At 40.1% G+C, this 22,342-nt stretch overlaps 1 protein-coding gene across 2 annotated transcripts; it reads left to right on the forward strand.

Annotated features, from left to right (window-relative positions):
• Positions 1–37: 37 nt before the first annotated feature.
• ST7L (suppression of tumorigenicity 7 like) lies at positions 38–21,278 on the forward strand. Of its 2 annotated transcripts, XR_016459884.1 has the most exons (17): positions 163–460; positions 945–1,027; positions 1,744–1,903; positions 2,651–2,705; positions 3,298–3,413; positions 5,054–5,132; positions 5,425–5,579; positions 5,978–6,075; positions 6,515–6,629; positions 8,248–8,320; positions 8,978–9,080; positions 11,737–11,887; positions 12,034–12,126; positions 14,227–14,366; positions 19,238–19,306; positions 19,595–20,526; positions 21,042–21,253. XR_016459884.1 is itself a non-coding variant. In XM_031605702.2 (16 exons), exons 1-15 carry the CDS (start codon positions 268–270, stop codon positions 19,289–19,291), a joined length of 1,668 nt encoding a protein of 555 aa, XP_031461562.2. In that variant the 5' UTR covers positions 38–267; the 3' UTR covers positions 19,292–19,306; positions 19,595–21,278. The 2 variants fall into 2 exon arrangements, 1 of the variants encoding a protein (XP_031461562.2); XM_031605702.2 differs by having other exon boundaries at positions 38–460; positions 19,595–21,278.
• The last annotated feature ends 1,064 nt before the right edge of the window (positions 21,279–22,342 follow it).

The following is a 22,342-nucleotide window of genomic DNA, read 5'->3' on the forward strand; positions in this document are numbered from 1 at the left end:
CCGGAAGCGCGTTCCGCGCCATCTTGGCTGCGGGCAGACGCCGCTCGGCCGCCACCTTAGAGATGGGCGCGCTTGCGAGAGCCGAGCCCGCTGACCCGCGAGGCTGGAGCCGGAGCGGGAGCTTGGGGCTGCAGTCTGGTGGACGAGCTCGGTGGAAGGGGAAACTTAGCCGGAGTGAGGCTGCTTCTGAGCGTCGAGCTCCGCGGGGAGACCGCGCCCGGCTCCGCCCGTCCGCCCCGCCCCTTCCCGGCATCCTCCGCGTCGGCCATGGCGGATGGCTGCGGGACCGGCAGGGAGCCGCCGTGCCTCGGGGCGGCCGCGGCGCTGCGGCGCTGGGAGCAGCTGAGGCGGCGGGCGGCGGCACCGTGGGCCCGCGGGCTGCTGGCCGTGGCCGCCGGGCTCGGGCTCTTCTACGCTGCGCTGCGGGTGCCGCTACGGCTCCGGGACGGCCTGGCCGCCGGTGAGGCGGGCGGGGAGCGGGGCGGTGGAGCCCGGCGGGGCCTTGGGGCTTCCAGGCCGGGTTTTGTGCCCCACAGGCGCTGCGCTGACCGCAGGCTGTGCTCAACCCTCGGTCTGTGTAAGAGAGAGAGAACCGCGTTTCCTCTCCTGTGCCGTGAGGGCTTTGAGGGAGATGAGGGCAGCATCGTGCATAACGCAGCGTTTCGGGTTTAGGTGAAGATGGAATAATGCCCTCACAGGACCGGTGCCACGAGGCTGTCGTTAAGTGACGTTTGTATTTTGGGACGGTGGTGTGAGTAGCGAGCTGTCGCAGATACGTTCAGACAAAAAGAGCTGTAATAAAGTGGCTTCAGCCACGAAGTCCCACGGGTGATCTTATACCAGGAGTGTGTGTAATTTTTCGTGCTGTGTTGTTCAATAAAAAAACCCCTCTGTGTGTGTTTCAGTTCTGCTCGTTAAGTCTTGGTTTTTCTGTCTCCCAACAGTGACTGTGTTCTTAAGCACTTTGACTCCAAAATTCTACTTTGCCCTCACAGTGACCTCATCCTTTATATCCGGACTGATATTTGTAAGTAGGCAGCTCTTCTTTTTTCCTTTTCTTTCCCTGCATTTTCAGCACCTCTGAGATAGTTTCGTTGAAGGTGAATGCCATAGACTTCTGTGGTCAGACTCTAGAGGGTGCCTTTGCACTAGGAAGGAGCTTGTTACTTGTATCCTTCCACACATATTCTAAATACTTTTTAATTATGTGTCTTGTGTGTTGCTTGAGCCTAGGGAAGGTAGATTGCATCTGTTTTAAGGGACTCAGGCTTGTTTTGAGGAGGTGTGTGTCTATTTGTATACGCAGATATATATATATAAACATTTCAAAATATACATGCAAAGACTGTGGACATCTGTGGAAATAAACTTCTGAGATGTTTATCTCTTGGAAGGTCAGGAGTTTAGCTTCCAACAGTAGTATTTTGGTGTTTTGTGCATGTATTAAGGTATAAATATCTTATTGTCCATAGTGTAACAATAAGACCTGGGGAGAGAGGAACATAATGAGAGTAAAACTTTCCTTTTTTCCATCTTTCCCATGTTGTGTGGGTAATCCTGTGGGACAAGACAAGCCTGAAATAGGTAATTACCATTAATTTGTAGGTAAATATATTCTGTCTGTAATCATTTACAAGGGGATGTCTTAGCTCTGTGCAACTTTCTCTTCATCCCTGGTGTTTATGTCTGAAGGGTGTTGCCTAAGGAAATGTTGGTGCTTTTTTTTCTTTCCTCCCATAACAGGTATTTGAGTGGTGGCATTTCCGAAAATATGGCACGTCCTTCATTGAGCAGGTATCTGTGAGTCACCTGAGGCCGCTCATCGGCGGCGTGGAAAACAGCCCTCCAGCACCAGCAGCATTCTCAGCTGGGGAGAATGAGGCAAACAGACAGAACATGCCAGGTGATTGCTAACACATCCCAACAGTTTTCATTCAGCTTGAAGGTGACATTTTCAAATGAGTTGACTTTTAAAGGGAATTTACTCTGCATTGTTGCTTGTATTAATTGGAGAAAACTGAGACAGGGGAGGTTTAGGTTGGATATTAGAAGGGAGTTTTTCACCCAGAGGGTGGTGATGCACTGGAACAGGTTGCCCAAGGAGGTTGTGGATGCCCCATCCCTGGAGGCATTCAAGGTCAGGCTGGATGTGGCTCTGGTCTGCTGGTTGGTGACCTGCACATAGCAGGGGGTTGAAACGAGTTGAGCACTGTGGTCCTTTTTCAATCCAGGCCATTCTGTGATTCTGTCATTCTATGAAAGGCTTACATCCTATGGTGTGTTCTGTTAATAATGATACAATGAGTTAATTGATCTAAAACATTAATTATTTATTCCCTTAGTAGAGAGATGACACGTTCAGCCAAGACTGTTCCAGTAACTTTAGATATTTGCTATTCTAAATACGTGCAAGGTACAAATTGCTTGGATATAAATGGCACTTTTTAATATCCAACAATGGTGAGCAGCCAAAACATGTATGTGACGGCAGAAGTTTATGGAGATGGGAAAGACTGTATGATTGTCATCAAGTTGAATAAATCTAAAATTAAATGAGCTTCTAAAATTAAAATTGCATTTTCATAACTTCATTTCAAACTCAAAGTAGTATTGTTTGTGCTCTTAATTCAAGAAGTACTTTTTTTTTCAGAATGCAAGATGTGGCGAAATCCTCTTAATCTTTTCAGAGGAGCAGAATACAGCAGGTATTAACCATCTTATTTTCCATTGCTTGTTTTTAAAATTAATTGGGAGCCTATGCGTGACTTCACTGCAGAGCTTGTACTGGTTGTACTGGGAAATGGCCGAGCAAGGCTGCAGGGGTGATTGATGCCAGTCCTGTGTTTAAAAGGCACCTATCCAAGCTTTGACAGTTTCAATGTTAAGAATGCAAATATTATTGTAAATATCATTTTTTTGAGAGTAAAGTAGGAGAAAAATATTCCCGGAATTATTTTCCTCTTCTCCAAAATGAAAGTGCTGGTCTTACAGCTGTTACTGTTTTATTCAGAGATTGAGACAGTGATTCTGAATCTTAAGTCTCTCTTCTGAAAAGATGCAGCTGTATTGTAAACCTCTGTTATTTTTGTTTCTTGAGAAGGAAGTTGATTAAGACTGCAGGATCAAAAAGATTTTTTTTTGTTGTGCAACCTTAAGATTATGGAACAGTAATACTAGAAAACTCTTGATTAGTAGCTCCTGACTTTATTAATAACAAATTTTCTGCACTACTTGTTAAACACATCAGATATTTTTGGCATCAGCATGACCATTTTACTGACATTTCTCCTATTTAAGATACATGTGGGTGACTGGGAAAGAGCCTCTTACCTACTATGACATGAATTTGTCTGCTCAAGATCACCAGAACTTTTTCACATGTGATACAGATGCCCTTCGGCCTTCAGATACAGGTACCTGTACTGTATGCATAAGATGCATAACAATTGGGGTGTGTAAAGTGGATATTTAATGTACTTCCAGGTGGCACAAGCTGTCATGCCAAATATTTTGTGAATTAGCCTTTCTGTACTACTTCAGAGGTTTAACTTGTGGATTTGGGAAGATTTTTTTCACCTTGTGCTTTAATAAAGGCTCTCAGGATCTTGGCATAATAACTCACTTAAAAAATAATGAACAACACAGTGTTGAAAACATGGACTGTTTCCTCAACAACTAGTGAAGTTATCTCATTTAAACTTTATGAACAGACAGTGCCATCTCCATTATTTTGCCATTGTGTTCCAAATGTTTAGTGAAGAAACTGTTCTCTACCTGGCTATTGTCAGACTGGCTCCTAGCTGTTACCAATTTGTTACATTCCGGAAGCATTGCTTGTCAGCTCGTTGTGACATTTTTGATATGAATTACGTATTTCTGTTTCACAAGTGGAGTGTATTGTCTCTCTTGCTAAGCCAAGACTAATATTTTGTTTCCAAAAGAAAACTCAAACATTTTTCCACGTTATTCTTGCTGGACAGCAGAAAGTTTTGTTCCAAAAGAAACATGTATAGATTCTTCAGTTCTCTTATCGTGCTTTGAGATAGGCCAGATATGTGATTCCATGAACGTAAAGTTTTGGAGTTATTTCAGAACTGTTATTTAGTGTGAAAGCTGTTACTTCAGCACAGATAATGGCAGCTTTTAGTATGGTGTCTGTCTTCTGCTAGAAGCTGACTTCCAGTTTGGGATTCTGGGATTCCCATTTTTCCCTGAGGGAAGCATTCCATCAGAATTTCACTTCTATTTCCAACTAAGGGAAAGGCTTAGAGATGCTGCATTCCATTTGTTTGCTCTTCATCTGACTGTAATTTTGAATTCAAATTGTGATTCAGATTACCCTTCTGAGTGGAAAGAAATCACCATTTTTGTTTCCTACAACACTTTCTAATAAGGTGATAACTATAGTATATACTGAATTGGCTTTGTTGTGTGGCTTTGCCACTGAAATATACTTTGTAAATTTAAAAGGACATTGCTTAACCCCTTATGATCTGGTAGTTATCCAAACACTGAAGTATTTCGTAGGTCACAGATGATCTATGATCTGAACACAGATCTTAACTCTATCGCTGTTTTCTTGGAGGTTCTGTTTGAAAGCATAAATTAAAATTCTGTGCAGGTCTGTGCAAGAGCCTGTGTTTAACAATTACTCCTGCCAAGCTTTCAAGAAGTCTTGGGAAATGTATCCAAAAGCTGTAGTAATTTAGAAATTGTACATCTGTCTGGTTATGTAAGCTGTCTTTGCTTCTTAGTGTAGGAGTTTTTAAATGGTCAGTGAATAATCTTCCTGATGGCGTTGCTATCTTAAATCAAATCTGTGACACAGTGAGAAGTTGCAAGATTCTGCTGCTTTCAATAGAAACTCTTGCTGACACAAAAACATTTATTTCCTTGGAACAGTTACACAGCAAAGAGGCATTTGCAAACGCAAGTGGATGTTAACACAGAACTGAGGCATGGGCAGCCTCTGTTGCCTCACTTTTTCTGGTTTGCTAGCAGGTGTTTGCCAGCTTCTCTGTATCTCACCAGCCTTTCCATGTTTTTACAACAGTTATGCAGAAAGCATGGCGAGAGAGAAACCCTCAAGCCCGGATTAAAGCAGCATATCAAGCCTTAGAGTTGAACAATGAGTAAGTGTAGACTATGGACTTCTTTGCCTTAGTTCTAGTCTGAAAGATTAAATGAAGTGAAGGCTGAGTGTGCTGTTTGTTTCTTATTCCAGTAACAATTAGCAAATTTTCTCAAAGTTTGCATTTTTCTCTGCAAAACTGCAAAGTTTTGTTTTCCTGATGCTATTTTAGCATTACTCAGTCAATATTATTGTAGGTTCACATAACTCCTTGTTTCTGGTTCTTCTGTACTTATTCAAAAATAGGGTCCTTTGTCCCTCAGAATGATTTGTGGCTTTTTGCCTTGTTACAGTTGTGCCACTGCATATGTTCTTCTCGCAGAGGAAGAAGCAACAACTATTGCAGATGCTGAGAGGTATTTTAAGCAGGCTTTGAAAGCAGGGGAGATGATTTACAGGAAGTCTCAGAACTGCCATTCCCAAAGTCCCCAGCATGAAGCACAGCTAAGTAAGCACTTTTCAATCAAAGAAACACTTATTTTTATGTGAGCAGAAGTGTAAAATCAAAGTTAGAATTAGTGATTCTAGTTTGATTTACAGTGTACTGAGGCACTTCTTACTTATGCATGGTGTGCTGTATGATCTGTTGTAGTACCTGAATGAATCTAGGAAGTGGCAGCTGTGCTGTGTATTCACTATAGGTTGTGAAAAGAGGGTTTTTTTGTAATTTAACCTGTTTAAAAGTTGCTGGCATTGGGCTAGATGGGCTTTTGTTGGGTTAGCAGTAGTAACTATTTTATGCTTTTACGTGTGGCTAGGATAAAGGCTGTAGGAGTTTTGGTGTGTTTTTAAGGGAGAGAAAGAATTGAAACTGATTAGTCTACTGTTTTTGTTTCTTTTAATCAGGAAGAGACACTAATGTACTGGTCTATGTGAAAAGAAGACTGGCTATGTGTGCAAGAAAACTTGGAAGAATTCGAGAATCAGTAAAAATGATGAGAGATGTAAGTAATCAGAAAAAAATTGAGTCTCTTGTCCAGTTTGCTTTGTGCCTGGCTTATCAACTACTCTGTGAAAAAGGCTGGCCTTTATGCCTCATCCTAATTTTTCTCTCCCTTGCCCAACATGTATAATAGGCTGTTTTTGTACAGGAAAATATTACTAAGTAAATCAGTTCACTATGGGAGATGTGCAGATCTGGGCTGAGAGCGTGACTGAGCCTCAGTGTACTTATTTTCTAGTAGATGTATTAAGGAAAAAAGTGATGACATTAAGGTAGGAATGGTACAGTTCTTTCTGTGCTGCTTCTTGTCAGTTTCTAACACTGGGAAAGAAAAGAACATTAAAAAAGCTTAAATTATCATGCTGCCTATTATTAAATATTCAGGGATTCAAGTGAATTTCTGTATATGCTCAATTTATTTCTCTTTACTGATTTTTCAGTTAATGAAAGAGTTTCCACTTCTCAGCATGCTGAATATTCATGAAAATCTCCTGGAGGCATTACTGGAGTTACAGGCTTATGCAGATGTCCAGGCAGTTTTAGCAAAGTATGATGGTAAGTAACACCTGTTGGGAAATATTGGTGGGTTTGTATAAGCATATAGGTGAACTGGACAAGGTGTGCCTGTCTGAAAGCAGATATCTGCCCAGTATCTCATCTCTTTGACTAGATTCTTATAATCACCAATGAATAGGTTCTTCCATATTCTGGGCTGTATTTTTTTTTTTTTGAATGGTGAGCTCTAATTTAGTCAAGCTGTAAGCCAGTACACACTTCCTAAGTTAACTCTAATTCATAAAGAGATCTTGGAGCTCACTTTGCCTCAACTCAGGGATTATTTTAATTTTTTAATCTTTTCTGCATCCTTGGCTATGCCTAATTTCATCAGCCTTTCTCAGTTAGTGCATGGCCCCCTATGTAATTGATGTAAATGGCTGAACAAGATAGTCTTCCCTTCTGCTATGCTGCAGGCTTGGCTTCATAACTCTGTAATGCTGAGGTTGCTTGTCAGAGATTATTAGTGACATACAAGCATACTTCTTGCCAGAGATTAGTGGTATACAAGCTTTTGTCCATTAATTGGCAGCAGTTTGCTTTCACTTTCCATCTGAACTAATACATTTCAGGTGTTGTACAAGTCTAGATAAAAGCTAATAAAATGTAAACTTCCTTCACAGCTTCAGGGAATTAAAAATATCATGTTCTTGCCAAAATCCTGTGCCTGTTGTATGTGGCCGCCCCAAATGCGAGCTCCTTTTATTTGATCATCTGTGTTCTTCTGCATGGATTCTTATTAATTTCACAAAATCATTTGCTTTTTTTCCTGGTGCTTCATTGTTAACATCAGAGTTTGTGACACTTCCTTAAGAAAAGGTTTCTGATTTTTTTTTTCCCAAGCATCTGGAAAAATGAGCATGAGCTTCAAACTCTCTGTAGCCTCCCTGTGTTTTGCTTGGTACGACAGCCAGACTTCTAGTAAGTGATGGACAAGCCTAGGATGGGATTTACAAAAAAAAAGCAAGAGCCATCTGACTATACACAACATGGTATTTGGGAATTAGACCCCAGACTTTGTCTGCTTTTAAAGTAAACTTGTACTGTGGAGTGCTATCCTTCCAATCTATAATTGTCAGCTCAAACTTAGCCTTGCATGTTCTACAAAACCTATAACTAATAGATTTTTTTTTCCTGTGTAACTGGAAAAGGATGGAAGTTGCATTTTCTATAAAATTTGTCTACCTGTCTGGAATTGTAATTTTTTGGTCAGCTTTTAGATTGTCTGTCCATTTTTTGTAAAACTGTGTTAATGTTACAAAATTAGGCAAAGATTAGAAGCTTGTTTTAAATCTTCCTGAGTTAATACAGGAAAAGCACACTGTTCCTAAGTGTACATTTATATATGCACTTCTCTTTGAGTTCAGTTTCAGCGTTTTGTTATGTTTTAGTCACTTTACTGCCTAACTGCAGCTCTGAGGTTTTTAATCTGATACTGATGAGTAATCAGAAAGACAACTGTGTAAAGGGAATCAACATTTCTAAACAGAGGTGGAATGTTCTGGATGTTATGTTTATTGTATGGTGTACCAAAATCAAAAATCTTTAAGCTCAAAGGAAGTTGATTGAAAAGGTTTGTCTTCCCTTAAAATCTTACAGCTTGATTATTTTATCACAGATATCAGTCTTCCAAAATCAGCAGCAATATGTTACACAGCAGCCCTGTTAAAAGCCAGAGCTGTTTCAGAAAGGTAAGCAAGCACATCTGTGAAAGCAATGGTTGGTTGCTAGTCTCGAGTTAAGCTTTAAAAGATGAATTAAAAAGGTCAAGACCCAATATGTAATATATTTCTAAGAGCAAGTTATGCATATTTATGTATATGTTTAGTTATGTATAATTAACTATATAGTTAGGTATAGAGAAACATAATTTAAAGTTTCTTTTAAGAATCCATAGAGTTAACACAGGTGAAGATGTTTCTGGAAAGCCCACGCACACATGTAACTCTGTATAATCTTGTTTCAATCTTGCCTGTGGCGTTCAGCAGCTCTTTGCTTTGTGGGTTGGGTGCTAGGTGATAGTGGTGGTTTGTTGGTGTTGTGCTTGGATTCTGGTCTGTTTCTGTGGCTGATTCCAACTTTACCTCCCCCTAGCTGGTGTCCTATCAATCTCATGAAAGATACGGGTGCTCAATCACCCTGGGAGGTCGACATGAAGTTTTCAAAAAGTTTAACATATCTTTGCCCTGTGGGCTTGGATGACAGTCAAGATACTTAAACTAGCATGAACATTTGCCTCCGTGAAACAAATCAGTCAATTTTAATGAACTTCAAGCTTAAAAGCCAATAAACACCTGGTTAGTGTTTATTATTTATTAGTTCTGTTCAGCATGAATTTTCCCCTTCAGGTTCTCCCCAGAAACTGCCTTCAAAAGAGGGCTTAGTACAGCAGAAATAAATGCTGTGGAAGCAATTCACAGAGCTGTGGAATTTAACCCTCATGTTCCAAAGGTAAGAGGGTTTTATTTTCTATTGGACCACTTTATTATTTTCATAAAGTAGTTATTTTATATTATCATATTGTTTGAGCCCCAGATTTTCTTGAAGTTGATGTTAACTGTGGCCCTTGACTTATTAAACAGTCGAGTATTTATATTGTAAAGGGTTTTTTTTTGTAATAGGTTATGTTTGAATGGTTTTGATTTAAAAGAAAACAAAAAAACCCCTCAAAATTATCTAACTTGTTGGAAACTCCACTAATGTATTTCCACAGGCCCTTCTTGGATGAGGATAGGTATTAGCAAATGTAAAATTAGACACTTAAAATTCCTGTAGCCAAATTAAATTTCCAAACCATAACTACTCACAGAATTTCACAGTGCTTCTTCATGTTATGCTTAGAAGCCAGGCTCTGGAGCTCTGGTTAGTGGCAGATGTGCCACCATTGATTTTCTTTTTTTAAGTGAGAGCAAGAATCAATACTACCATATGATGTAATTTAATATCTCATTGCTTGAAGTGTCCAAAGTAAAGATTCCACTGCGTGTGGAAATAAATTTCTATACTGCATTTTACTGTCCTAGTATTGGTGATGCATTCAGTTTGAAACCTTGAATGCAAAAGGTTTGCTTAGGTCTGGACCTAATCCTCTGCAAATGATCATGGAGTCCGAGTGACTATTGCTATGAAGGCTCAAATTATCCAACCCCTCTATTCTGTCTGCCTGTCCAATCTAATAGAATGTGCACTGGGGAAGCTAATTGCTGGGAGAAATTGCTGCTTGTTTGCATGACTGATCAAGAGCGTAGCAAGTTCATTTCAGACAGTCTCAGACAGATTTTTCTTTTGCCTCTGCCTTTAGGGGAAGAAGATTATAACGCATTATCGTTATCTAGAAGTTTGTTTAATTTTGTTTGTCCTTCAGTTGTTTCAGGAGTCCCATATACCTTAGTGAGACAGCACGTCAAAAATCTGTTTGCAGACAGTAGTTCTGCAGACATTCATGGAAACTGAGGCCAGGTTTCAGTAATTTGATCATCTCTTCCAACTGTATGCTTATCCATTATTTTTGTCGTGACTTTTTAAAATTTAAATGTTGCCTTCAAGCACTGCTTTATTGGACTGCATGGCAGAATTTTATGGGTTGCAGTGGTCTAATGGGAGAGAAAATCTGTCTTTTGAATTTGCAGTTTGTTCTGTCCCGTAGAGTAACAATAAATAAATGTCTAACATAGAAATCTCTTCTGGTGTCCAGTGAAAGTGGGTTTTTTTTACACGTAACATCATTTTGTGTAAGGAAAACTGTCTGTTTCTCTCTGCTCTGAGCTTTACTTTTATTTTTTTTGTTGTTTGGAAAGTAAGGAGATGGTTTTACAGTGCTAGGAAAAGGCTGCTGTGGGGTATTGTGGCAGTGCTTGTAGCAGGGCTCCATCACAACTGCTGTGTTTGCACTCGAAGCAGTTCCTACAGCTTGAAAACTGGGCACGGGAGAGAGCATGAGGAGTCAGGTCAGAGGTCAGATATCTGAGACCATTTTCCCACAGCAGCCCTGTGTGAGTGATCCTTTACTGTGTTAAAAAAAAAAAAATAAAAAAATTGAAGAGGATTAGAGAGGATTAGCAAGAATATTACCCTCCAGAGTGCGGGCCCAAGGCACTAAGAGAAGAACCTAGCCAGGCAGTAAATGTGCTTTATTTGGCCGGGGCACAACCCCTACTACATTCCTTCAAGAATCTGAATGGGAAAAGTTAAGTCCTCAAACTAGATTAGTAAATAATCTCATAGTTTGTGGCATCTGCTGAAATAAATCGGTGAGCAAGCTGCATTCTTACACTTTGGGAGACAGTCAAAGGAATCGCTAGCTACAGTGATCAAAGGTATGGATTAGCTTTGGCTGTTATTGAATGAGATGCTATATGCTGGGGGAGAACAACTCACAAGTAAATAATAGAGCTGGAACCATCACTTAATTCTTTTAAAAAGACTCATCTGTTTTTAAAAGCAAAATTCCAAAGGAATACCTCTCTTTTGGTTTTTAGTATACAGTGAAGAAGCAAAACTGTGTGTCCCATGTGTCAAGGAAAGTCTTAAGTTATTCAGTCTTGCGTTATTTGAGTCTTCTGCACATCACACATTCTGCTGATGTATGGGGAAAGTTCAAATTGGAGATACTTGATGCTAGCTCCACAAAACCAGATGAAATTAAGGTTTTCCAGGGTTTGGTGGATTATTCTTCATTTGATTAGCATACCGATGCTTCCTGACTTATTCCTCATACTTGGGAGTTATTACACATTTAGTGTTCTACACTGAAACTTGCAGGGATGAAATGATGAGCAAAAATACTAATTTTTTTAAATTAGCCTAAACTTTATACCACAAGAATTTTTTTTAAAGTTTGTTTTGCTGAAGGTGCTTTCTTTTTTTTCTTTCTGTCCTGGTATTTTGTGTGGGAGAACCCCAATCTGAGTCTTGTACACTGCTGGGTGATTCAGTGCTTTTCACTTCCCCTGCCAGTGGATGCCACCTGCACTGTGTGAGGACTGGGCTGTTTTATCAACACATGGAGGGTGGTGCTCAGCTGCCCCTCAAGTGATCCTCTTCACTGTTAGTAAAGATTTTGGAATATTCTGTTTAACAAGGCATGCTTTCCCTTTTTTACTTTCAGTATTTACTAGAGATGAAAAGCTTAGTCCTACCTCCAGAGCATATCCTGAAACGAGGGGACAGCGAGGCAGTAGCATATGCTTTTTTCCATCTCCAGCACTGGAAGAGAATAGAAGGGGCTCTACATCTGCTGCACTGTACATGGGAAGGCAGTAAGTATCTCTTTTCATTTTCTTTCCTGTGCAGTAGACTGACCTTTTTGCCTTTATTAACTCAAGTCTTTTTATTCACCTGTTCTCTGAGAAAACCAACTGCTTGGTTTAGGTTCAGATCTAATGTCACTTCCTCTTTTTTTCAGCATTTAGGATGATCCCATACCCATTAGAGAAAGGTCACCTTTTCTATCCCTATCCAAGTTGCACGGAAACAGCAGACAGAGAACTGTTGCCAAGTAAGTGGTTTGCAAGCAGTAATAATAAAACATAACCTAAGGACATGTTCAATTTGTGGTGTTCTGTATTTATCTTACTATGTTTTTGAGTTAGAGCTTCTCATGAAGGGGTTTCAGCTATTTGTTGATGTCCGTCCCCAAACGATCCTAAAATATCTCACAGGTGCATAGGATAAACATTAGCTTGATTCTTTAAATTACATTTTTAAAGGAGCAATGGATTTGATAACTGTTGTAGAAGAGTTGTTTTCTTTTTGCAAAGAAGTCTTCCCCAAATGTTCAGTACTTTGAGTTTAATTATGGAAGTTTGAGCCTGCAAGCTTTATTCTCTTGGTGAGGCGACCTGAAAATAAACCATTAATGCCTGTGCTCATCATTCTTAGGAAAATAACATCAATTTAGATTAGAATTGTGCTCTTAATTGTACGTTTAATAGAATTCCTCTGAGGATAAGCTTCTATGTTGTGGATAAACACAAGTCCCACAGAAAGAGGAAAGAGCTACTGCAAAAGCAGCAGCAGACCCACTGAGACCACAGCTGTGGAAAGCAAATCTACACATACGTGTTTCTATTTAAAAACCTGAAGTTATATTTAAAATGTGTAATTTAAATTTGCCCCCAGACTGCTTTAAATTACTCATTTCTCACTTATGCAGGATATTGCAGAAGGAATTCCTCAGTTAGTGACTAACCCTAAATTGTAGACTTCCCAGCATAATTAAACACCAACACATGCAGATATTTCAACACAATCATTCACGCATTCCTGTTATGTTTAAAGTATAAAACTACCCATAAATAAAACCATCTTAACACTTTTATTGCAGTACTTCCTCAAGAAACCTTGATACTTCATTTTAAATAGATAAATTTTAAAAAATTATGTTGACCAAATTAATGATTCAAAACTCCTGGATTGAGCTCTGACTGTTAACAGTCCCCAAATGGCTGTGAACATACAGAAGTGTCTTTCATTGTCCTTATATATTCTGGATTTGATTCCAGTGTATCAATGAAGGAAAAAAATACTGCAAAAAGGATTCTTTCCATTTTTTTACCCTTTCCTAAGTTAGACTCTGGCTTTTCTACCTTATGTATCTCCATGTTTTAAAATGCAGCTGAGTTTCTGCACTGTATGAGAATGTAATAGTTTTCCATAGTAGACAAATGATTTCTTTGATTTCTCAGCAGATTGAGTAAATTTTGAAGCTTTTTTTTTTTTTTTTAAGATTTTAAAAAATCAACTGTTGAAGAAATATGCAACCATTTCATAATTACTTACGTCTATAGAAACTGCTTTTCCTTATTTAAAGAACCTTTTAGAATCACTGGATAAAAGTCAGAGCTGCAGGTATTCTTGGCCAGAAGTAATTGCACATTCACCAAACAGATCCTCAGCTAGTAACCAGTTGTAGTGTCTTGAGTGCTGAAAGCCCCATATGCCAGCCCCTCAGCCTTGCTAATCACCTTCTTTTGATTTTGTTACCATAGATTGGAAATTGCAAGGAACTGCTATGTGGAGAATTTATAACCTCGTCCTGCTGCTGTTTTCTTTGAGGTCTACTCTGTCAGCTGCTCTGAAAAATTTACTGTAGTCTGCCAACCTGAAATCTTTGAAAACTATTGAGGAGCTACTTTGCATGTGTATATGACATGGTGTTGTTTTGTGCACACCGAGCTGCTTAATCTTACAGGAAGGGAGATCTGCCCCACTCTCCAGATAACAGAATTAGGTTGAGAACACCTGGATGGTTGAAATAGACCTAATAGTCAAAATTACAGCTTGTGAGTTGTGTAACTCTTCCCTCTGTATGATTAAAAGTATCAAAAGTTAAGCCTGATGAAATGTTTCAGAAGCAAGTCTCATGCAAGTGAAAAAGAAGGTTGGGAAGGGAAAGCTATAATAGCTGGCAGTAGTTAAGATGAGCTTTTAATGTGAGGGGAACATTTTTGAGAAGTTTGGATAAAATATTTAATACGTTGTGCTGCACAATAGTCTTGAGACTGAATTTATGCTTTCTGTAAGTCTGGATTGGAGCGTAAGGCTATGCAAATAATTGCCCTTCATTATCAAGTGCCAATATTCTTTTTCTTTTCAGCATTTCATGAAGTCTCCGTTTACCCACAGAAGGAGCTTCCCTTTTTCATTCATTTCACAGCAGGCCTGTGTTCCTTTTCGGCAATGCTTGCACTCCTCACACACCAGTTCCCTGAGCTGATGGTCGTTTTTGCTAAAGCTGTAAGTATGGGCTCTGTCATTTCTATTTTAACGTTTCCCACACCTTCATCTTTTAAAAATCAGAGACACTGCTTTCCATACAGCGGATGTTTGCTGTGTATAAGGCTCAGTACAGGAGGTTTTAAAGCTTTCTGAGAAATGAATAGAAGGTAGGTTGGGCTCCACAAAAAAAAAACAACCTCTTGCTGAGCACTGGAAGCTAGTAGCATTATGTGAATGGAACTGATGAAAAGATGGGTGGATTGCTTCTGTTCTTTGCTACTTTAAATCTGTCTGCTGTCGAGCTGCTTGTTCCTATGGATGGCTTCTGTGTCCCTCTCTTCTCTCCCTCTTTCTGCCCTATTCTTTCTGAATTTTCGTTGCTTATACGTTAATATTGCTACTGCTGGTAACCTTATGATCTTCTCCTGTGCTCTGAAAGCAGCGGTGTTTCACTTCAGCAGAGAGGAACAAACTGGATAGGCAGCTTCTGTTATGCACAGACTCAACCTTAGTATATATTATTAAGCCTTTATTGAACTATGAAACTCGTGTATATATGTATATGGATGTGTACAACAAGTGATGCACAAGTAATTGTTCACCACCTCCTGTCTGATGCCCAGTTAGCCCCCATGAGCAGTGGAAAAGAGAAATGAATTCCCACCCCCTTCAAAACTCCTCCTGCACAATGTCATATGATACAGAATGTCCCTTTGGCCAGTTTAAATCAACTGTCCTAATTCTGTTCCCTCCCAGCTCCTTGGGTTCTTCTCTGGTAATGGCCTCAGCTCTGAACAGCACTGCTTAGCAGCAACTATAAACGTCGGGGTGTTATCAACACTGTTTTTCTCCTAGAACCAAAACATAGCATCATGCCACTCTAAAGAAAATAATTCCAGCCCAGCTGAAACTAAGACACACTGAACTCTCAATTAATTGTTTTTTTCAATGTTTGCTAGTCAAAATAGAGGGTGAAAGAGGTTCTGCTTTCTTGCTGTTTTAATCCAGCAGGTAATGGGGGGCTAGGAGATAAGCCCCTTCTCCTAAGAATACATTGCTCCTAAAAATGTTGGATTTACATTATTTATTCCAGTCCACAATGCCCAAATCATGCAGGTCTGAGAATGGGGCCTCATTTCCACACAGTTCTGTTGATCTTTTTGTTGGAAAATGTAGTTGGACATGCCAGTGACAAATTTCAGTGCTGTTCATAATTGGCTGGGTTCATATTAACCAGGGTCTAACTATCTGCTTGATTAATTCTGTAAGGACTGCATTAGCAAAGTTGTATGATTTCCAAAGAGATACGAGGTCAAATGTTATGCTAACAAAGATTTGCTTGGTGAAGTTCTCTCTGTTGGGTTTCTTGAACCAAAAAAAAGACTTTGTACAAGTTAGTTGGCTTTGTGTAATGGCATTCTGAATGTCAAGTCACACGTCCAAGTGTGGGGGAAAAAAATCAGTGTTTGGCCATTTGGCAGTGTGTTTATTTCACTGTCTTTAGGAAAGGGTAGATAGTGTCTGCTCAGCAGAAAAGATGATCAAGGAGCTTGCATATCACCACATAATTCCTCCCACCAATTGACAGTGATCGCTGGCACTGACGAAGGGCTTCTTGCCACTCACTCTTCTAGTTGAATACTGCATAAAGTGGAAATTACCATTGTAAGATAAACAGGCAAGAAGTGAATTCTGTATTAATCTCTTGAGTTTGACAACTAAGAAGGAAATTCTGTCTTCCAGAACAATTCTGTTGTCTTCGACAGAATTAATGTTCAATTCCATTCAGACTCCAATATTCTTATGTTATTAGATTATTGTACTCTTGATCCTATTCCTGATGTTTTCAGGAAAGCCTGTAAGAAACGATGATATTTCAACATCAAACTCAAACTTCCAGTTGTATTCCTGGATTGCTTCAGATCCTTTGTAAGTTATCTCTGTATTTAATGGAAGTAATGCTGTGATGAATGCCATGATATCATGAAATGTTACCATAGAATCATCTCTCCTGTGCTTTGGAGGAATGTGGCATTAGCATGTAGATGAATTTTTATAGCTTGGTGGTACCATTTAGGTTGAAAAAGACCTTCAGGATCATGGAGTCCAATCATCAGCCTGATCCCATCACTAAACCATGTCCCATAGTGCCACGTCCACACATCTCTTAAATACCACCTCCCTGGCAGCCCTTGGCAATGCTTGAGCACCCTCTCTGTGAAGAAATTCTTTGTAAAAAGAAGAATTTTATACTGAAAATGGAAGCTTACCTTCTATTTAATTACCTGCAGGTAATTCCAGGGCTTTTAAGTTTTCTAAGTGAAACGAAAAATCTTGTATGTTTCATGATTTCAAGTATTATTTCATGATAGTATGTTTTAACTTATTAAATATTATAATTGGAGATAATGAAGTTCCAGATGGTAGACACTTGGAGTGCCTCAGCCTTAGTGAAGAAGTGGCCCCAAACAGATTTCCAGCAAAGTGGCAGAATTGTTGAATTTCCAGCAAATCTAAAGCGCAGATTTGGGAATGGCAATTGAAAAAGAATTGTGTGCATGGATTTTTTTCTACTTACTGTAATTCTCTAAGTGACTTATAAATATGACTACTTAAATTGCATTTCTGTTACTTCTTGTACTGTTGTTTCCTGCAGTTGAACCTAATACGCCTCTGTATGAACTGTTTGCTTCTAAACAGCATTAAGGAGTCGAATACCTTTCTATTGACTTTAAAAGTTGGAGTTTACATATTTTCATTTGTTAGTGCTTGAGTTTGTTTCCTCCATAATAAATCACAGGGTAAACCTTGGCAAATTGCTAAAAATGTTCCAAGTGGCCAAAAATCACAGTGAAGCATTTACTAGTTCCAATGTATACAGTCTAATACACCATCAACAAAAGGCTTTAGCTCTGGCACCTACTCTGGTTCAGCTCCCTTTGAAACTGATGGCAGTCTTTCCATTGTATTCCCTGGCCCTGGATCAGGCACCCAAGGGAACTTGGTTGTGTTTTATACAGGTGGAAGTGCTTGCAGAAGTGCTTAGCATTTACTAATCTAGTTAGAGGCAAGCCTGGCTTCATTTGTTCTCTAGTTTTTAATATCCTTCAACTGGAGGGAGAGGATAAGATGCACTGTGTGAGTCACTGTGGGTGATGCCAGCAAAACATGCAGGGGCAGGGAACTCTTAGGTGTGCAGAAAGAGTGCAGGGGCTTTGGGTGGTGCTGTGGGTTAGGGATCAGTGAGCCTTGCTCTTTGTTTCTGTGAGATACCTGATCTCTTGGAGAATTGCTCTCTTGGTGACAGTCTGAGACAGCCCTGTGTCGTAAGTAGTTGGTGTTCAAATTGGGTTGGTAAGTGACAGAAAGAGGGAGGTACAGAAAATGGAGGACAGTGGTAAATACAGCTGAGCGGGCTGAAGAATATTTTCTACCAAAACAGCTGACAGAAGGATCTGATTATTTTTCCATTCGGTATGAATTTTTAATTTTTATTAATTACATAGGTGGAGGATTGACTAATTGTGTATCATTTTGCAAAAGTGATGCCACACAACAGTCTGTACAAAGTCTTAAAAGATGCTGAGAAATCTGCTTTCAGGAAAACTGCAGATGCAGTGGCAGCAGATGCTGCAGACTCTCATGTCAGAAGTTCCTTGCCATGTCTGACGTGTTACCTTCAAAACAGATCAGTCCCAGGCTTTAAATCCTAACCGTTTTTCCCAGTATATGCTACTGGAATAGACCAGTGTTACTTAAAGTACTGAAAAAATACTGCAGCAGCGTTCCAGAATCCTACTGAAAGCACGTTTTTGCTCAGGGAGTTGGACAAAATCCGAAGACAATCCATGTTCCAAAGTATTTTGATATGGTTTGCTTGATATTTTCGCAACAAAGAAAGAATTCATGGGGCTTAAATTAAAAAATTGGCTAATTTTTATGATAGCAAGATAAGGAGAAAACATTTTTCATTCTGCATGGCTCCCCTTTAGAGGATTCCTTTCTGTTCTGCTGATAGCAGCCATCTCGAGGCAGAACACAGGACTAAGCAGAGCCCAGTCTGGCAAGTCCTGCTTTCTGTGACACTCTGCTTTACTTTCTGAACAAATCCCCCTACCACTTTCCCCAAAGCTCATTAAGTGAGACTGGAGAATTAACTTTTTAGCCAGCTGCTGAACTTTTCATATTTATAAACACTTGAGTCTTTTGCTTATCTAAGAGAAAATGTGTATAGTTTGGAGATGTGCACTTCCCTGCCAATGTGCAATGAGTGGTTCTACACTTCATAGAAAAAAAAAAAGCCTGAAGTTTCCTGTCACAGCCGAGTGTCGATGCCAAGGGCAAAGGTTCCTTGCCTCACTAATCTACATCTTAACTCATGCACTTAATGTGAAGGTGCCACACGCACACAGGCACTGAAGAAGCTAGCTGCAATGAAAAGCTCCTGCGCCGTTGTCAATGTTATGTTTTAAAAGCCTTTTTAATGTAATATTTGAGGTTATGATAGAAGCCAGGAGGGCCGAAGTAAAAGTCTCAAAGTAAATGAGTCCTGTCACTGCTGCCTCACGGAAAGAGGGTTTGTGTGAGGATAACGCAGGTCCTGGTTAGGAGGGGGGTGGGTGTGGGGATGTTGAGAAGGTGCAGGGGGGTTTGCATCATTTGTTTTAACTTAATCTCTGTTTCTGGAACTGTTTAGATGGCATCTGTGGATCCTGTCTGAAGAATGGGCTGCTCTTGCCGGGTTGTCTGTTTTTTACACATTTGAATCAGTGACCTATAAATAATCCGTGTCTGAACCCCCAACAAAATGCACCACCCCCCTCCCCAATGTGCTTCACACTGGTGTAGCGTGGAGAAAGGCTGTTCTAACACGTGCTGCTTCTATCTAGGTGCTGCGAGTTCTGTGGCCCGTGAGTGCCCCCAGTGTGCTGGCATCTGGCTGAGCCCCTCACACCCTGGTGAGTCGCACTGTGCACTGCTCACACAGCACAAGTTTGAGGCTCTGTATGCTGTATTTTTGTCCCCCATCCCTGTTACTGCCTCATCAGCTTTCAGAAGGCTCAGCCTTTCTCCCTCCGTTTACTGATGTCCGTAATTAAAGTGCCGCAGTGTCACAGAGGTTGAGTGCTCAAATGTGGTTTGATTCTCTGATTTCCTTGTTCGTATCTTAAACCTATGGAATGAAGTTGATTTTTAAACTCGAGCTCGCTTGTTGTCATTGCTGTGTTGTGTTTTCTTTTTTCCAGTTCTTTGGGACTCTCCTTTTATCCTTTGCTGTGGAAACATTAAGATCCTCACGTTTTCCAGCCTTTGGCACCAGCTGAGTGCAGCATGCCTCCCAGAGGCTTCGATTGCATTGTTCTGAGTGTGTCCTGGCAGCACCCTGGGCATGGTTTGCTTGCACCTGACTGTGGGAAGCAGAGAAGAAAGCTATGCTGCTCAGCCAGCTGCCCTTTGTAGGCTGCTGTGTTGGTAATGGTGCTTCATGTTTGAGTTCCTTCTTTGGCCATAGAGTCTGTAATCATCTAAGAAAATAGTTTTATTGAGTGGTAACCCTATTGCTTTCTTAATCACAACTGGAAGGTAATACTTCTGTAAGAAATGTGAGAATGTAAGTTGGCCGGATGTTTTGAGTCTTGACACTTCCTTCTCAGCTGCAGATGCACAGGATTACTGGCTTTGGCTTTAATTTTGTAAGTCTTTTTCAAAATATTTGTTAAGAGCAAAGTATGGTTTTGCTTTCTTTATTAAAAGGTTGCTTCTCAACGTGTGGAGTTTGTTGAATTCTTAAGCGCCTGTTTTAATGTAGATGATAGTGTGCAGAGATTTATTTCCTCTGTACCCTGTAAGTTTGCATTACACAAGGAAATTGTAGTGTAAACTCCTCTACTTCATGTTTTTATTTCTTTAGAGTGAACTGTACGTATTTTGTCTATCAGATCCCTTTGCCTTGAAGAATGGGCTAAAAGTGACTGTGGTATCTGCATGGGAGTCTCCTTGGGAGACCTGAACTTTCAAGTGTTAGTCCAAAGAAAAGTGCTATCATTGTTGATATCAAGATCTGAAGAGACCTGAGGTGTGAGCACTCTTAAAAGGAATTACTTCAGATAGGGACCAGCCACGAGGGTCTGTTTATTGGAAAGGTGAACAGATAGCTGTGGCAGCCAAGTGCTGGGAGGTAATTGGTGTGACCTCCATTTCCACCCTTCTCCCATTAGAGAATATGTCAACTTCTCAACACTCAAGTCTGCTGCTCAGTACTGAGGAAGCAGGCTCATGTTAGACAAAAAGCTTCTTAAAATGTGGAAATTACAAAAATAGCACAGGCTTGCAGATAAACATTAATTCTGTGCATATTAAAAGTCGTCCATCTTCCTATGTTTCTGAGATACGTGTAGTTATCCGTAATAACTAGGGAGATTTTGCATGCTTCCTCTTCACTGATCTTTGTGAAAGATTGATGTGAGCTGTGACCTTGACAGCTTCAGTGAAAGGTGTCATAAATTACTCTGGTTTTTGAATCCTGAATGGAAGAAGCTTGCTGTAGCCTGTACTATTCTCTGAAGCAGTACCTACATCAATCAGCAAGAATGTTTTTTATTTGATTCTTTATTGTAGGCAGGACTCTTATGATATTTTAATTAGTACAGATGAAGTATTCCATATAATTCTGTTTCTCTAAAGGTCTTTCAGTGCAGGTGCAGCTTCTGGTACTTCTGCAGAGCTTCCAGCCTAAGGACCAGTGGGCAGATGTGAGTAGTGGAATGGCTGTTCCAGCTTTTGGCAGAATGTAAAGTGAAAACATGCAACGTAAAAACAGAAGGAGTTTTTCAAATCTAGTTTAAAAAAAAAAAATAAAAGACTATGAAGCAGACAATCACCTGTGCACCTCCTGATTGTGAATGGCTGAGATGGAGCACCCATGTTTAGGTAGGAATGCCATTGTTACTCTCTTTTGTATGTTGGTTGGGCTTTAGTCCAGGTTAAATACTTGAATTCATCAGGGAATCAAGAGGGGAGCCCTACAGAAAGGCAATACTTTTTTTTTTTTAGTTGCCTACCCGCTTGTAGGTGACTTTCTCAACTTCCCTTCCAGTTGAATTGCAGCCATTGGTGGTGTTTCTCACTGTGGAATCAATGTGGTGATTAATAGGTATGTTGTGTTCGTGTAATTTCACATCTTGGTCCACAGGGGCCCATAAGGTAACCAACCTAATGCTTTTTAAAGTTGAACATTTTCCAGCATTTGTGTGAGGTTATAAATGAAGCAGTGCCTCCCATGTATCATCCCAAGAGCTGCTTTCTTTCACTGTCCTCCCCTGACATAACAGTAACAGAAAGGGGATGGGCTTGTGCTGAAAGTATAGCTGGCAGCAGCCTATGTAATGAAAATGTTCCTGTCTACCTTGAAGTGCCAGTAATTCTTGAGGAAGGAGGAGCTCTCTGCATGATTTCCTAGCAGGATTGTTCATGCTTTATAGCAACATTCCTTTGCCACCTTGGAGCAGGGGCTTAGCACCTGATGCATACCACAGTGCTACCATATCAGTCTACATGCAATTAAGTTGTATAATGTATATGTAACAAGACAATTATGACTGGGGACAGATAAGCATTGATTGTTGCCATTTCCCTGAAACATGCACTTTACAATATGTGCCTCATAGCCACTGGAATAGCAGAAGCCTTTTTAAGGCTTAATGTCATGTAGTAGGCTTCCCAAGTCTTCATTTTATTTGGAGGAGTCAATGAAAGGCAAAGAACTTGAAAATCAACATTTATTTATACACATGCTGCTAATATGTGAATAATTACAGTCTCTTTGATTCACGCTGGCAGGATTTGAATTTTTTGTTGATGTTGTTGCTCATGGTGTCGTAAAGCACCTCAGAACCACTCAGTTTTTGCTCAGCTCTCTCCAGATGTTTGTGTTGCCAGTTGTCTCCTGCAGAGGTAGTGACTGTGCTGAGCAGCTTCCCAGGGGCAAAACTTTC

This window comes from Phasianus colchicus, chromosome 25 (genome assembly GCF_987193195.1).
Source record: "Phasianus colchicus chromosome 25, bPhaCol1.hap1.1, whole genome shotgun sequence".
NCBI lineage: Eukaryota > Metazoa > Chordata > Aves > Galliformes > Phasianidae > Phasianus > Phasianus colchicus.